This window comes from Alternaria atra (assembly GCF_907166805.1).
Source record: "Alternaria atra isolate CS162 genome assembly, contig: 25, whole genome shotgun sequence".
In the NCBI taxonomy this organism is placed as follows: domain Eukaryota; kingdom Fungi; phylum Ascomycota; class Dothideomycetes; order Pleosporales; family Pleosporaceae; genus Alternaria; species Alternaria atra.
The window spans coordinates 1079794-1093601 of record NW_025091323.1 but is presented as its reverse complement, the minus strand read 5'-3'; the positions used below and the strand labels follow the sequence as shown (position 1 = coordinate 1093601).

The window sequence follows — 13808 nt, the reverse complement described above, 5'->3', positions numbered from 1 at the left end:
CTCTATGAGTAGCTCAGCATTGGACGCTTTCACCGAGACAGCTTGAAGACTACCTCGGAAATAACGATAGCTCAAGCTTGTGTCGTTACCGTACTAAGTGCTTACAAGCCTTGGGAAAAAAGACGCATACTCCGACGCCTCAAGACACGTACGCGTTTCATGCGCCACCATATAAGCAATTAGCGGCACTAGCTGAACGCGGGGTGGCTTGTCCTCCGCTGGGCACGATTGGCATGTTACCCGGCTGCCCTGGCAGTGGAAAACCTCCGAGACCATGGTACTCCTCGGAATCGCAAAAAGAAAAACGTCAAGACCTCAAGTAACTTCTGATTCGTTCCTTTGACATTTTCGTTCGTGTGTACGCCACAGCTCTTCATCGCTGTATTCAGACAGTCCCATACCCTATGACGCTGATCTCTCACCTTTGTAGCTGTGAAGCACAGCACTCATCATGAGCGAAAGCAGGCGCAGTTCCGTATCCAGCGAGTGGTCCATCGATAGCGAACCTCCCTGCTCTCGGTACTCTCTTCGAAGAGCATCACCATATCGACTCTTGAAATACGCCGGACTGTTCGTTCTAGGCTTCAGTCTCGTATTTCTCCTCTCAACCCGAACAACGGTCTCAAGCAAGATCCTACCAACGCATGTTCCTGCGCCTACCTCAATCCCCGCTTCACATGCACCCTCGTTATCATCGCAGTCTTCCCCTCGCATTGGCAAAGTAACAGCGTCATTTGGCCCCGAGGATCCCGTCTATGAAGCCGCCATCGCTTCGCACCAAGTCCATAATGACATCCACGGGTACCCTCAATTCATACTCCGCGAACGCATGTTTCCTGGTCTCTGGTCCAAACACGTTTTTCTGCTCACGATCCTGGGAGCTGAACTTGCTAAGCCGGCTGCGGAACGGTTGGAGTGGCTCTTCTGGCATGACCGCGATACCATTTTGATGAACCCGAATGTACCGTTGCACGTCTTCTTACCACCGGTGCAAGACGTCCATCTCGTGGTGACAAATGATCGACATGGTCTCAATAACGGCGTCTTCCTCATTAGAGTAAACGAATGGGCGGTTCGTCTCCTCGCCGCTGCACTTAGCCTGAAAGAGTATGATCCAGACATACAGTTGAAGTACAGTGAGCAGAGTGCCATGGAAGAGGTTATCAGACGGCCATACTTCTCCTCTGCCGTTGCCTATGTGCCCCAACGATGGTTCAACGGCTTTCCACCTAATCCAGCACATCCCGAGAAACCACCACTGGCACGTCCTGCGTCTTTGCTCATCCACTTTGCTTCAAACCGAGACGGTAAACGTCCGGAGAGGATGGCTTACTGGGGCGGAGTAGCGCGGAGCAAGGCGAATGAGTGGATGAGACCACTCAACGAAACGGGGTATCCGGCTGAGATTGAAGAGTATTGGGCGAGATTGGGGGAAGGAGAGGATGTTGAGAGCGTATGTAAGGACATTGGGACAAGGATTTGGACTTGACGTTCTTGTACCAGTGGTATAGAGCTTGAACAGAGAGGTTTCCTTGTTTGCATCCACTCCACGTTTTGCGCACTTCCAGATGAAAATAACGATATAATTTGCGATTCGAACATAAATAACGAAGTAACAGGGTATACCCTCCCCCATCCAATGCCGTCCTTACCAAACACCTAACCAACGCCAACCAATTCACACCTACTTAACACTCATTTCCAAACCTCCATCCCTCCCCTCATTGACACGCATGATACTACTCCTCATAGCCGATCTAGTATTCTCCCTATCGCTATTCCCTTCCCTCTCCAACCTCTCCCACAAGCCGCCATTGGCCGGCGGCCCCGACCCAAAACTCTCCCTAACATCAACCGCAGAATCCACAATACCCAGACCCTGAACCCTCGAACTCAGGTCCTCGATGACGTCATGGTGTCTAGCCTTCTTGGCCTTGTACAGCGTCTGCTCAACAGAGCCAGGGAGGTAGATGCGTTTGGCGCCTAGTGTGCGCTTGATGTCTTCTAGGAGGACTTCCATAGGGCAGATGTAGGCGATTTGGTTCTTGTGACAGAATGCAAGGACGTGGCCGATGACTTTGTGGTGGCCGTTTTGCACGACCCAGGCTCCGCTGTCGCCACCTTTACCGAAGCCGCCGGCGACGTGCCAGGAGCGGGAGAAGGATTTACGGTGGTAGATGCGAACGGCGGACATGACGCTGCTGACCATGCCGCCTTGGAGGCCTGTTGTGCGGCCGAAACAATGCACAGACATACCACCGAGGGAGGATGCGGGAGCCACACCGTTGGGGTACTCGTCTTCTTCCGGCGTAAAATTGCGGCGGTTGACTGGCTTTTCGAGCTTGGAGGCTATGGCGCGTTGTTCGGGTGTCATGTTGCCCATGCAGAAGCGGCGGCCTCCTTGGCAAATGTTGTATGGTTGGAGGCGATCCTCTTTGAGTTTGAGGAGCGCCCAGTCGATTTCGTGGAGGATACCGTCGCGCTTCCAGCGGCGAATGCCGGAAGAAGCATGAACGTGGCCCAGTTCGTGCGAGGAGAGATGGTCGTCGTCGCGATCTTCTTCGTTGGGGAAGAAGTCTGCGTCGACGTCGTCGATGGCTGGCTGCGTGATCTTAATCTCCTCGCCTTCGCCTGGAACAACACCATCAATGTCGCCCATGGTCGCGCGTGAGACGATAGAATCTGCCATGTCTGAAACAATTAGTTTTTGAGTTTTTTTTTGGAAGTATCCGAATGACATACCTTCGGCAGAGTCATCGTCAGATTCAAGCTCGCTATCAGAGAAGTCGAGGGAATCAAGATCAGCGTCTTCATCTTCACTCTTCATGTCCTCGTCATCTGAAAGTTCAAGATCCCACATTGCAGCAGGCTCATCCGACTCTAGATAAAGATCTGGCTGCGCACCCATTCCCATCAACCAAGGATTGTTCGCTGCACTAGATAGCATCACATCACTCGGATAGGGGCTATCGGGTTCCTCACCGACGTCATCCTCATCATCAGATGGTGCGTCGAGTAGGTGATGGACACTCATGCCCAGTGGCTCATCATCGACCAAGATGACTCCACCATAGGACACTGGAGGCAGGTGCTCACCGTTGAAAGCTCCAATGGAAGCCCCACACAGTGGGCGCTCCTGATGGTAGGGGTTCATGACAGGCATGTCGGCGTCGTAGGGGTTTGTGTTCATCATCGATCGATGGGGTGGCCTAGTGCGGCGCGAGGAACGGCTCATCTTGGACCGCCTGATCTTTCCCCTCCGGACTTTAAGGTCATACACATTCTCATCATAGCGGAAGCGACGATTGAGAATGGTTTTGACCTTTGCAACACTGGTACAGGTGACGAATACAGTAGGCTTGGCTTTCTCTAGCACTTCTCCGATAGCGACAAGATCAATGCTGACAGTCTCTTCGGAGTCTTTAAGCGCACGTTCGATCAGGCGCTCAAGACGGGGCAACATAGACGAGTGCCACTCATCCACAATCTCGGGCGTGAACTTTACGGGGAAGAGACGAAGTTTCGGCCGAGAAATGGGTTCCACGTCGGTCTCGATTTGTATTGAGGATGTAACGTAGCTCTCACTTGAATCTACCGTCCTGATTTGGAGCTCGGGTTCAGGTGTAGGGTAGCCGAGAGTAGCTTGCGGCCAGTGTCTGAGTCCGTCACTGACGAGGGCTGAGACAGTATTGTTACTCCGTTTCTGCTTTGTCTGGCGCCAGGCTTTTTGGATGATGGTGATTTTGTCTTTGTAGTCTTGAAGCATTGCGCCTCGATTGGGAGGGTTGCGTGATTGTCGCCATGCGCGCTGAATCGTTGACGCGGCGGTTATCACACGCTCCCTATACAAAGAAGAATTGTCGCTGGGGTCTTGCGAGTTTGGCGGGGTTGCGACAAGAGTACCTGATTCTTCTAGAGGATCTCTCTGCTCCCACTCCATCTCTGATGCTTCCTGTTTTGGACTCATCATGCGTAGACTTTCGGAGATGCTCTTTCGAATGGAGTGTTGCGAGCTCCGGGATGGATTGCGAGTTAATGAGAGATCCGGCGACTTCTTTGAAAGAGACTTGGTCCTCTCCAGAGCCTGTGATCCTTTTTCTAGTGCCCATCGCTTTGCACTCCTATACGACGGACTTGACTGAGCATCGGTTGCGATTTGTGGCTGACTCACGCTCTTGCGCTTCAATGGAGATGCTTGCTGTATGGGTGTAGCACCCGGTCTCAGTTCGCTCAAGTCGAAACCAGGTTCAGACTCGTCGAGCATGCAACAGCGTTGCAATCTGGTAAGAATGCGGGTGTAGACCTGCGGGACATCGATCGTATTATCGCCCTTGACATCGGCTGCCCAGAAGCAGTCGCGCACCACCTGCATATAGGCTGTTCCGCATTTTGAGGCGAGCCTACGAATGTACACATCTTCTATCCGCTGCTTGAAGTCACTCAGGGTGTACTTTTGCTTCCAAAGATCAAGCAAAGGCACCCATAATCCTATTTCAAGCAGTACCAATCCCAGGCCATAGAGATCGAAGTTGGCGTTGTATTCTTGGTCCTTGCTTCCAGTAAACTTGGGATCCTGGGGATGCCGATAGATGTTCAATGTTGGTGTTGTCTTGGGAGTCTCGATGTCAAAGTCGGAGAACAGATCGAAGGAACATATGACGGGTGATCGCAGCGAGTATTGTAACGCTCTGCTATTGGCAGAATGCCTCTTGGTCTTCTTGAAGACCATAATGTTGGTGCTGTTGACGTCTTTGTGAAGGAAGTTGTCGCCGTGAATCTTACTGAATGTCAAGGCGAGCGTGAAGGCCAGGCGAAAGCGGTCTTCAAGTGGCGGAGTGGCACTGTTGGAGTTGTGCAAAGACTTGGAGCCCGTCTGTAATACACTGAGCAGTGTAACTGGCTTGAGTTCCTCGATTGGTTTGTGAGAATCAGCTGGTCCCGAGTAGACTGAGGTGGGTAGTTCGAAGACAAGGCCGAAACGCGGCTGCTTTGGATCTTCGAAATAACCAAGGCACTTGAGGGTACCGTGGAAAGATTGGTTGTTGGACAGCTTCGTCAATATGGACAGAAGGCTCTCAAGGCGCTCTGTGGGCGGAGATACTTCAGTAAGACGATAGGCGGGATCGTAGCATGCATAGTCAACCAGAACGCAAGTCTCTATGTTCCTACTGCCGTCCGTCTTCCAGGGGTTCGTGGAGCTGTGACGAGACCGCAAACGACCCACGACACGAACAGAAGTAGTCCCAACGCTCTCGTATGGTGGAGGTTCTTCGTCAGGTAGGCTCAGGTCTGCAGGATCCAGTCTTGGTGGAAGATGAGATTTGAGGGTATGTGCATTCAAAGGGAAGGTGGCTGGATTGACAAGCGTCAGGTCAGAAGCATTATAGTCGGGCGACAGGAATACAGGAGTAGATGTGCTGGGACGCGTCGCAGCTTTTCCTGGACTAACACCACGTTCATTGCTTCTTTGGGCTCTTCGATTCCGTGAGAGATCGTAGAGTATGTCGATGGAAGTGGTAAGGTCCTTGATGAGGTCCTCGTAACGTGACCTGTCGGCGGCCGCCCACGAGGGAAGGTCAGGTCGGCTCTTCTCTCCAGACAGTGTCTTTCCCCCACCCGCAGCAGATGTGCCCGGGTGCATCTTTTCCGCCTCGTCGAGGATTTCTTTGATGGTGCCAAGCACACTTGTGACCGTCTCCGTCATGCCTGCCTCTTCCACGCTGTCGTCGATGTCGCCCTGCTTCCCCTTGGAGTTGTCGCTCCAGTCGACGCCCCATGTTATAAGCCGGTCCTTCTGTATCCTGAACTTGCGATGCAGCGCGTGCGACTCGGGCATGTCTTTGGTATCCTGTTCCACGACGGCATCGCATGTGGTTTTGGTGTCGGAGTAGAGTTGTGTCAGGCGTCGGGGTAGTCGACTGATGGTCTCCATGGTCGCAACTGGCTTGAGGCTTGTCGCAACGGGTGTTCTGACACGCGACGAGCGAGGACGAGGGGATATCAAGTGTGGGTATGTAAAGACATGAAGGAAGTCTGCAACGCGCCTGCCTGGAAGGTGGTCGTCATGGCGCAAGACCCGTGTTCAGTCTGACTGGGGTGCACTTTGGTGGTTGCCTACAGCCAGCCCTAGCACCGCCTCAGCGCGCTGCCCGTGGACGGGTGGGGGAAGACACACAACGCCGCCGAAGCCGCCAATCACATGTCGTTCAACTCCGCCTGCGCCTCCACCTCGGCAGCTACCGTAGCAGGGCTTCATCACAAGGCACTATCGCTAGCAGACAAGTATTCGAGACGGTTGCTTGTTTGGGAATGGTGATACATGCTTTTATTGCTATTGCTACATTGTTCTCACTTGTGCTGCCACTTTACTTGGTCTGTAACGACAAACTACGTAGACGCTTAGTCTTCAGTGAGATCACCATACTCCCACTGGCCGCGGCGCTCCTCCTTGGCCACGTCCTGCTTCTTCTTCATTGCAGCAAGCACGCTGGCGGAGCGCTCCCATGGCCGCAGCTTCTTTGGCACCATGGCAAGACCTTCGCTGAGAATGTCGGCGTTGATGCTCTCGGTGCCGTCTTTGCTCTGGTCGGGGTTGTACAGTGTCACCCAAAGCATGCCATCCTTCTCAGTAGCCTCGACTCTTGCGACAAGCTCACGGTCCGCTGTTTCTTGTGAGATGAAGCTAACAGCGTCGGCTAGGTACTCAGAGTTGCCGGGTAGCTGAACAAACGCCAATTGAGCCTCTACAGCCTGCGGCTTCAGTTTCGATGGCAGGAATTCCGCTTGTGAGAGAGGACGAAGGCGGGTCCACGGGATCGTCTCCGAGTTACCGTAATCAATGTAAACGACCTCGGCCTTCTTGTTCTCTCGGTCGTTGCGTCGAATGCGCGCACGGTACCACTGGTCGTCGGCAGTGAACTTGGCTGCTACAAACTCGCCAGCCTTGGGTGCGTCTGGCAGACCAGAGCTGTTTGCTGGATTGAGATGGAACTTGCTGAAGGCGCTCATGAGGGATGTCAAAGCTGATGTGCCGCTACCAATCTGCTGCAGACGAAGTCTTCCATCATCTTCAACGTGAGTGATCATAACATCGCGGTAGTCTGCCTTCCTTGATGGTTCAGCGTCGCCATTAGTGGGTTCAGCAATTGCTGCTGCCTCACCATCTTCTTCTTCTTGAGACGGATCATAGTCTTGCCACAGGTTCTTTCGTGCATCCTTGGCCTTCTGCTCAGCTGCAAATAATTCGTTCGCGTTGCCAGACTTCTCTGCTGAGTAGGCATGTACCGTAGCCAGACCTTCCTCAACCAGAGTCTTTGCAAAGTTTTCGCGGTTGATGTATAGAGTGCCGATGAAGCCACCGACCTTGTCGCAGTCTTCGACATCGATCTCAACGTCTCGTTGTTGGCAGCGGCGGTTAGCAAATTCGTGGGCTTCCCTGCCGAATGGTTCGCCCTTTTCGCTTTCATTCCTCGCTGATCGAGGTGCGCGGATACCGGAGAGGACAAAGGTAAGCTTGGCGTTCTCGCGAGGTACTAGTACAGTAAAGCGCGATCCTGACTTGACGAAGTCGACAATGGCCGGTACCTTGCGTTGCCGCGAAAGCAGAGTGAGTTGACGCTTGGCCTTCTCGAGCGACTCCGAGTAGTCGACGTACTGCTTCACAGAGGGCGACTTATCCGACCAGAGGCCCTTCTTCTCAGCTTGTGCAGTGGATTCGGCCAAGAGAAGATCGTCGTAGATGGGGCTCCTGTCGGCGTCGTCCTGTCGGTGGCGGATGACTGAAGCCATGCCGCTCTCTACAAGCATCAGACCGACGTTCTTGCCCTGGAAGGTGACGGTGCACATCTCGCGCTCGTCATAGCCCTCAGTCGCTGGTCGCTTTCCGTCTACGTGGAACTTGACGTGCTTGCCGATGAGCTTCTTACGCAAGAACTCCTTTGCCTCGGCTACCCATGGTGATTGCTTGGGATCGGTAGGCTTCGGTTGACGGACACTGCTGAGGTTGATGCGCTTCTCCGCACCCGCCTTATTCCGGATGAAGATGGTGTCGGCGCTCTGAACACGGCTAACGGTGGCTTCTTGTTCGCCTGCCTTGTTGACCTTGGGTGCGACGTGTTCCTTGTAGACACCCAGACGGCCGTCCTTTGCCAGCTTCTCGGCGCCCCTGAGCACGCCCATCTTCTGGCCGAGGAGTGTGGTGTGGTGGTCGGTGCATTTGGCCAATCCGTTCTTAAGCAGGAAAGGTGTGATGCTGCCTTGGGTAGGGTGCTTGACGTCTGCGACGATTTGGCCGTTGGGCGTTGTTCCCAGAACCTCAACGAGGACTCCTCGTTGTAATAGCCTTGTCTCAACGAACTGTTGCGCATCGTCACCGAATGGCTCGGCGGGTTGGACCTTGCCGTCGGAAGGATTTGTTCGCTGTGTTGCCGGTGCGCGGACACCAGCGAGGAGGACCATTGTTTGCACATGCTCGGTGGGCGAGAGGAGGAATCGCACGATGAGGCGGTCGCCAGAGAGGACCTTCTCAACAATAGAGTCAATGTCCTTGCCCTTGTTTTGTTCCACAAACTTCTGCGGATCGCTCAGTTCTGAAGACGAGGTGATCCTGCCGCCAGTCTCAGCCCAGAGACCCTTGGAGTCGGCCCTGGCGCGTGCCTCGTCTACTGCAAGTCGCTCGAGCAGGTTGGCAGCTTCGTCTGAGTCTTCCTTGCGACCGGCATCGTCTCGCAGCTTCACCCAGCCCGCAGCGACGGCTTGTTGCGGAAGTATCTCCTTGTTCGGTGTGACGATGAGGCCATATTCGCGGTTTGCACCGGTCGGTATCTTATACAGGACTTGGAAGCGGACGACTTTGCCTACAAGCAGACGACGCAGGTAGTCGCGTGACTCGAAGGCAAAGGGCTCGTCGCCCTCTCGTCGCAGTCGTGGCGCAGTTACAAAGGCTAAGCTCAGTGTACGCTCTGCTTTGGGGTTGTTGATGTTGTGGAGGACGACAGTGTCGCCAGAAAGGACGCTCTTGACTTTCGCTTCGAAGAGGTTGCTCATGATGGACGTCGGATAACTGCAGAACGGGAGGGGAGCTGTCAGCGACTGTGTCCAAAGAGCTTCAGATGCCAGGTGGGGCCACGCAGCTGTTCCCTTGCACTTACCTGAAGGAGATGCCAAAATGGGTTCAATGTACCAAGGGAAGTTTTTGGGAGGCGCAATTGATGTGTGGAATGTGTGCCAATTGCTATTCGAGGATAGTGAAGCTACGTGTTGTGATGGCGGGCAAATCTCGCCGTTGCTACTCAGGGACCTTTAGTTGTGGGGTCAGAGGCCTAGGCGAAGTTAGACGTCACCCGCCTTCCAGACTTCCATACTGCGGACTGTACCTACGCCTTCAAATTCAATACCACGCGACAATCCGTACCTGAGTAGAACCATCAAGTCTCACGTGCCAGCGCTGATACAGTGCCACGTGCCGCAAGCTCGCAAACCATGGTTCGCATCATGGCGTACTTGTTACGACAGACATCCTCATAGGTTCCGGCACCTCTAGCATTGTCTCTCGAATACCTCTGCAATATCTCTGCTCGAGAGTCTCACAAGATTGCGAAGACGCTTTCGCTCGTATTGCCCTACTTGTCGCGTTCTCTGAAAACTACTTCAGATGACGGCAAATGCACTCTACGCCTCGACAATGCCTGTGAGCCGTCTTCGTCTTTGCCAGGGGTACACGTGGGACGCCTGAACTGTGCCGCAGACGAGCATTAGCTTGCCGCTCAACTTGGCAGGAGACGCATCCACAACTTGCAACCCTGGACATACGGCGTTAACATGGACGACGCGTCGCCACCAAAACGTCCTCGACCAGTTGTTTCATGCTTGAGGTGTCGCGAGAAGAAATTGAAATGCGATCGCACAACTCCATGCGAAAATTGCACGAAAGCATCCATCGCTGAGACATGCACTTACAATCGAGACGGTATCACACCGGCTGCATCGAAAGTTAAACGTCCTCGACTATCGAGTACTTCTGACAGTGCGCACTTGAACTCGCTCGAAGATCTTCAGCACCGAATGGCCAAAGTTGAAGAGCTGTTAGGCGTCGCTCGTGCGCATCAGAGCTCAGCAATAACACGCGTCGAGCGGCCTACATCAACAAGTCTTCCTCTGCTTGGTATGGTCGTGGCTGAAGGAGATCGATCTCAGTATCATGGGCAGAATGACAGAGTTACGCTCCTCAACCAGGCAAGAAAGAACAGCACCGCCATGCTGGGCACCAAGTTAACTGAATACAGTTCCTGGATGTCAAAGACTTCCTTAACCGGATGGCTTATGATGGACCATTGATGGCATCTGCCAAGAAAATTAAGTTTCTTGAGAACAAATCCAGAGGAAATTCACTCTCATCACTAGAACGCAAGAAAAACTCCGAATGCTCACCTGCATTGCTAAAGCTCTGGGAGTCCCTACCTCCAAAGCATTACTGCGACCGGCTAGTTTCGATATACTTCAAGTATTTTGAGCGTACTATGCGCGTTCTTCACCGCCCAACATTCATGCGTCAGTATGAAAAACTATGGCTTAACAACGAATCCGAAATTGCTTCCTCATCCAGCACTATCGCGCAACTCACGAGCCTTATGACCAGAGCCTACCTGCTGGATGAAACAAAAAGCGCTAATGAATACGAAGCCCATAATCCCTATCTGAAAGAGACAGCGATCAACCATGTCCAAGCATGGCTCGACGAACTTGGACGAAAACAAAAGACCGAGTTATCAACTCTTCAAGTCGAAATACTTTTGCTACTTTCTAGTGGCGTTCGCCGGCCAGAGAGGCTGTGGACCACTAGTGGCGCTCTTGTACGCTCAGCTATGATCATGGGTCTACATTTGGATCCTGCCAACATAAAGTCTATCTCACTCTACCAGATGGAGATGCGAAAGCGGCTGTGGGCAACCGTTTTGGAACTCGACCTACAAGCATCCATGATGGCAGGTATGCCCTTGATAGCTTCTGATCTCGACTGTTACAATCCCGTACCGACAAATCTCAACGACGAGGACTTCGATGAGCCTTCAACAAAGCTGCCCCCTTCGCGCCCACTTGACGACCTCACAGACAGTCTATACCAGGTTTACCTTGCTATGTCACTTCCTCATCGGTTCAAAGCTCTTTCGCTTGTGCAGCGTTCAACACCTGATGTGAACGAGGCAATCGAGATAGGACGAAAAGTCGAAAAACGCTTATCTTCCAAACCATTGATCCTCAGCTTGCACCGCACTCAGTTGATGCCCGGTAATCGAGGTGACCTACTACACCGCATTCTCCTCGATTTATACCTTCGACGACCGCTATTCTGCTTGTATAAACCACTGCTTTACAACGACCAAGGAAATCCCGAAGCGACCAAGGAGGTCTGGCTGCACTGCATCGATTCGTCACTAGCCATACTCGCCTATCAAGACTTCTATAACCCACCACTTTTGAAAGAGGCTGTGCATAGCCCATCATCGGAGCAAGACCTTTACTATTGGGTGTGCAAAACAGATACTTTGTGGGCCGCTCTTATGATATGTCAACGCATCAAACAGATCTGCCAGCACCCTGAGCAACAAATGCACGCACACCATGAGCAAGCACTCGTCGCAACTGTGCAAAATACTATTAGGTCTCTTGTCGGGAGAATGGGGCGTAAAGGAAGTGATTTAAAAGATATCATCTTCCTTTCTTTGGTGCTGAAGTGGGTACAATTACCAGATCCATGTCCAGAAAGAACGTACGAACTACATCTGACCGCCACGAAAACGATGGCGGCTTGTGTCGATCAATTGCTGCAGCATGAGCTCACTAATAACCACTATCGACACCAACAAGACGAGTACACTGAACCGTTAGCTAAGCGTATAAGAAAGTCCGCGACAGCCACGTCTCGTACTACCATGAATACCAGCTCCATCACACCTGGACACACGCTCAATCCGGTACTAGCTGAGCGTCTCGCTCTACCAAGCGACTCTGAGGATGCTGAACAATGGCTCGGTGACTTTCCCGGGCTAGCTGCCGAGTACACGAATTTCCAGGCTGAACTGTACGATGCCAGCGATGCTTTCAATGGTGGTATGGCGCAAGATTGGGAATACTTCTGGCAATGATGAGTGCGGTATAGGTCAGGCTCGATCCATTGACATTTCTAACCAGGCACACGGGTTTCTTTGCTAGGGTATATATGCTTACTGAAGCAAATTAGACGGCTAATTCATAACAACTAGCAAGAGAAGAGGAATTCAAGTTTACGATTGCTACGAGATAACAATACTCCCCCTTTTTATGTCTCGTCGTGTTCACCTTTTCTTCTTCTACCTCATTTACGAGGGATGTTTCATGGCAAACACAGCCCCACCGTCCCAACTACCCCGTCATTTCTTGAATACCATTCAACACACCCATGGTATGTTTCCAAACTCGATCCCTTGTATCACTTTGCCTCAGCTTCGCATAACTAACTTGCTTTTTCTCGTCACCTCTCTGATCAACAGCATAGGCACCGCCTCCTCTTTCCCTCGTACTACTGAATGCCACATCACCTCCCCCCACAGCAACCCCTTTGGCAGGATACCTCCCCGTTCCCAAAAGCACCATGACCTCGCCACAGACTTGGGGACTCGTCATATACCAGCTCATCATCACCTTGGCTACGCGCCACAAGACACGGAACCACAGTGGATTTGCATCATTATAGAAAGTCGGGCCATCAACCAGGCCAGGGAAAACATGAATAAAAGAGATGTTGCCAGCGTGTTGTTCAGCCAGGGCCTCGAAAAAATGGGTCTTCATAAAAGAGACGTGCGTGCGGACCGATGTGACACCGTATTTCTCGGGCGGTGGTGGGCCGATAGGGAGGTTTTTCGCATCGATAGGGTCTTCCATTGTCCCTGCGAAGACAGATATAACGTGGGCGCCCGATGGGTTTTGAGAGCAGAGGAGCAGTGGGGTTAGTTTGAGGATGAAGCGAATACGCGAGTAGTATAACAGAGACATTTGGGTGTCTAGGCCTTCTTTGTTGCTGGAAGATTGGTGGTTGATGTTAGTATGAGAAAAACTCTCGTCCGACCATGTGTTATACTCCCCCGTCATCGAATAGTGAAGAAGAGAATGAAAACTCACGATTGACGGTGCAAGTGGGAAAATTGCTTGACCCATGTATAGCATATCTATCCTCGGACCTCCTCCTCCCTCGAACGGTTCTTCCTCCTCGTATCGCTTGATCTGCGCACACACGGCATCGACATCACTCATCAGCGCCAGATCCTGCGCTTTTATGAACCGCCATTCTGAACCTGGGCTCGTGGAGCGCACATGTGCGAGTAGGGCTTCTGCGCGCGAGGTGTTGCGGCCAACAACATAGACGCGGAGTTTGGTTCCTGAATTGCGGTAGACGGAAGCAAATGCTTTGGCAATGTAGGATCCTATGCCTGAGGTTCCGGCTATGATTGCGATGACGAGAGGGGGGCCGGTGGGGAGGGTGGTGATGGTAGTATGGATCTGGGCGTGAGCTGGCATTGTTTTAGAGTGCAGGATATGGAATGTTCAGACTGTCGGATGGTGATCGTAGTTGAGCTGCCAAGGGAAAGATATATATATGTGTAGGATAACACTGTTTCTTACTCATTTTCATGGTGGCTGAAGTCTTGATTCGACTGAGATGGTTGTCTAGATTAGGAAAATCATGCGCCAGCGTCACACAACAGGTTTAGGCTAGAAGAGGCGTCCAACTCGAGTCCAATGGTATCATGGTATATAGATGCGATCGGAGACGT

At 52.4% G+C, this 13808-nt stretch overlaps 5 protein-coding genes across 5 annotated transcripts; 2 read left to right on the top strand and 3 right to left on the bottom strand.

The window, feature by feature from the left end:
- Positions 1–451: 451 nt before the first annotated feature.
- Positions 452–1489, top strand: ALTATR162_LOCUS5354 (uncharacterized protein; the record flags this gene model as incomplete). The annotated part of the gene is made up of 1 exon (XM_043312973.1): positions 452–1489. The coding sequence occupies one exon, from the start codon at positions 452–454 to the stop codon at positions 1487–1489; it is 1038 nt and encodes a 345-aa protein (XP_043168908.1).
- Positions 1490–1684: 195 nt separating this feature from the next.
- On the bottom strand, positions 1685–5932 carry ALTATR162_LOCUS5353 (uncharacterized protein; the record flags this gene model as incomplete). The annotated part of the gene is made up of 2 exons (XM_043312972.1): positions 1685–2691; positions 2743–5932. The coding sequence occupies 2 exons, from the start codon at positions 5930–5932 to the stop codon at positions 1685–1687; spliced, it is 4197 nt and encodes a 1398-aa protein (XP_043168907.1).
- Positions 5933–6399: 467 nt separating this feature from the next.
- ALTATR162_LOCUS5352 (uncharacterized protein) lies at positions 6400–9045 on the bottom strand (the record flags this gene model as incomplete). Its single annotated transcript, XM_043312971.1, has 1 exon — positions 6400–9045. The coding sequence occupies one exon, from the start codon at positions 9043–9045 to the stop codon at positions 6400–6402; it is 2646 nt and encodes an 881-aa protein (XP_043168906.1).
- A 1268-nt stretch (positions 9046–10313) lies between these two features.
- On the top strand, positions 10314–12143 carry ALTATR162_LOCUS5351 (uncharacterized protein; the record flags this gene model as incomplete). The annotated part of the gene is made up of 1 exon (XM_043312970.1): positions 10314–12143. The coding sequence occupies one exon, from the start codon at positions 10314–10316 to the stop codon at positions 12141–12143; it is 1830 nt and encodes a 609-aa protein (XP_043168905.1).
- Positions 12144–12399: 256 nt separating this feature from the next.
- Positions 12400–13551, bottom strand: ALTATR162_LOCUS5350 (uncharacterized protein; the record flags this gene model as incomplete). Its single annotated transcript, XM_043312969.1, has 1 exon — positions 12400–13551. The coding sequence occupies one exon, from the start codon at positions 13549–13551 to the stop codon at positions 12400–12402; it is 1152 nt and encodes a 383-aa protein (XP_043168904.1).
- Positions 13552–13808: the final 257 nt, after the last annotated feature.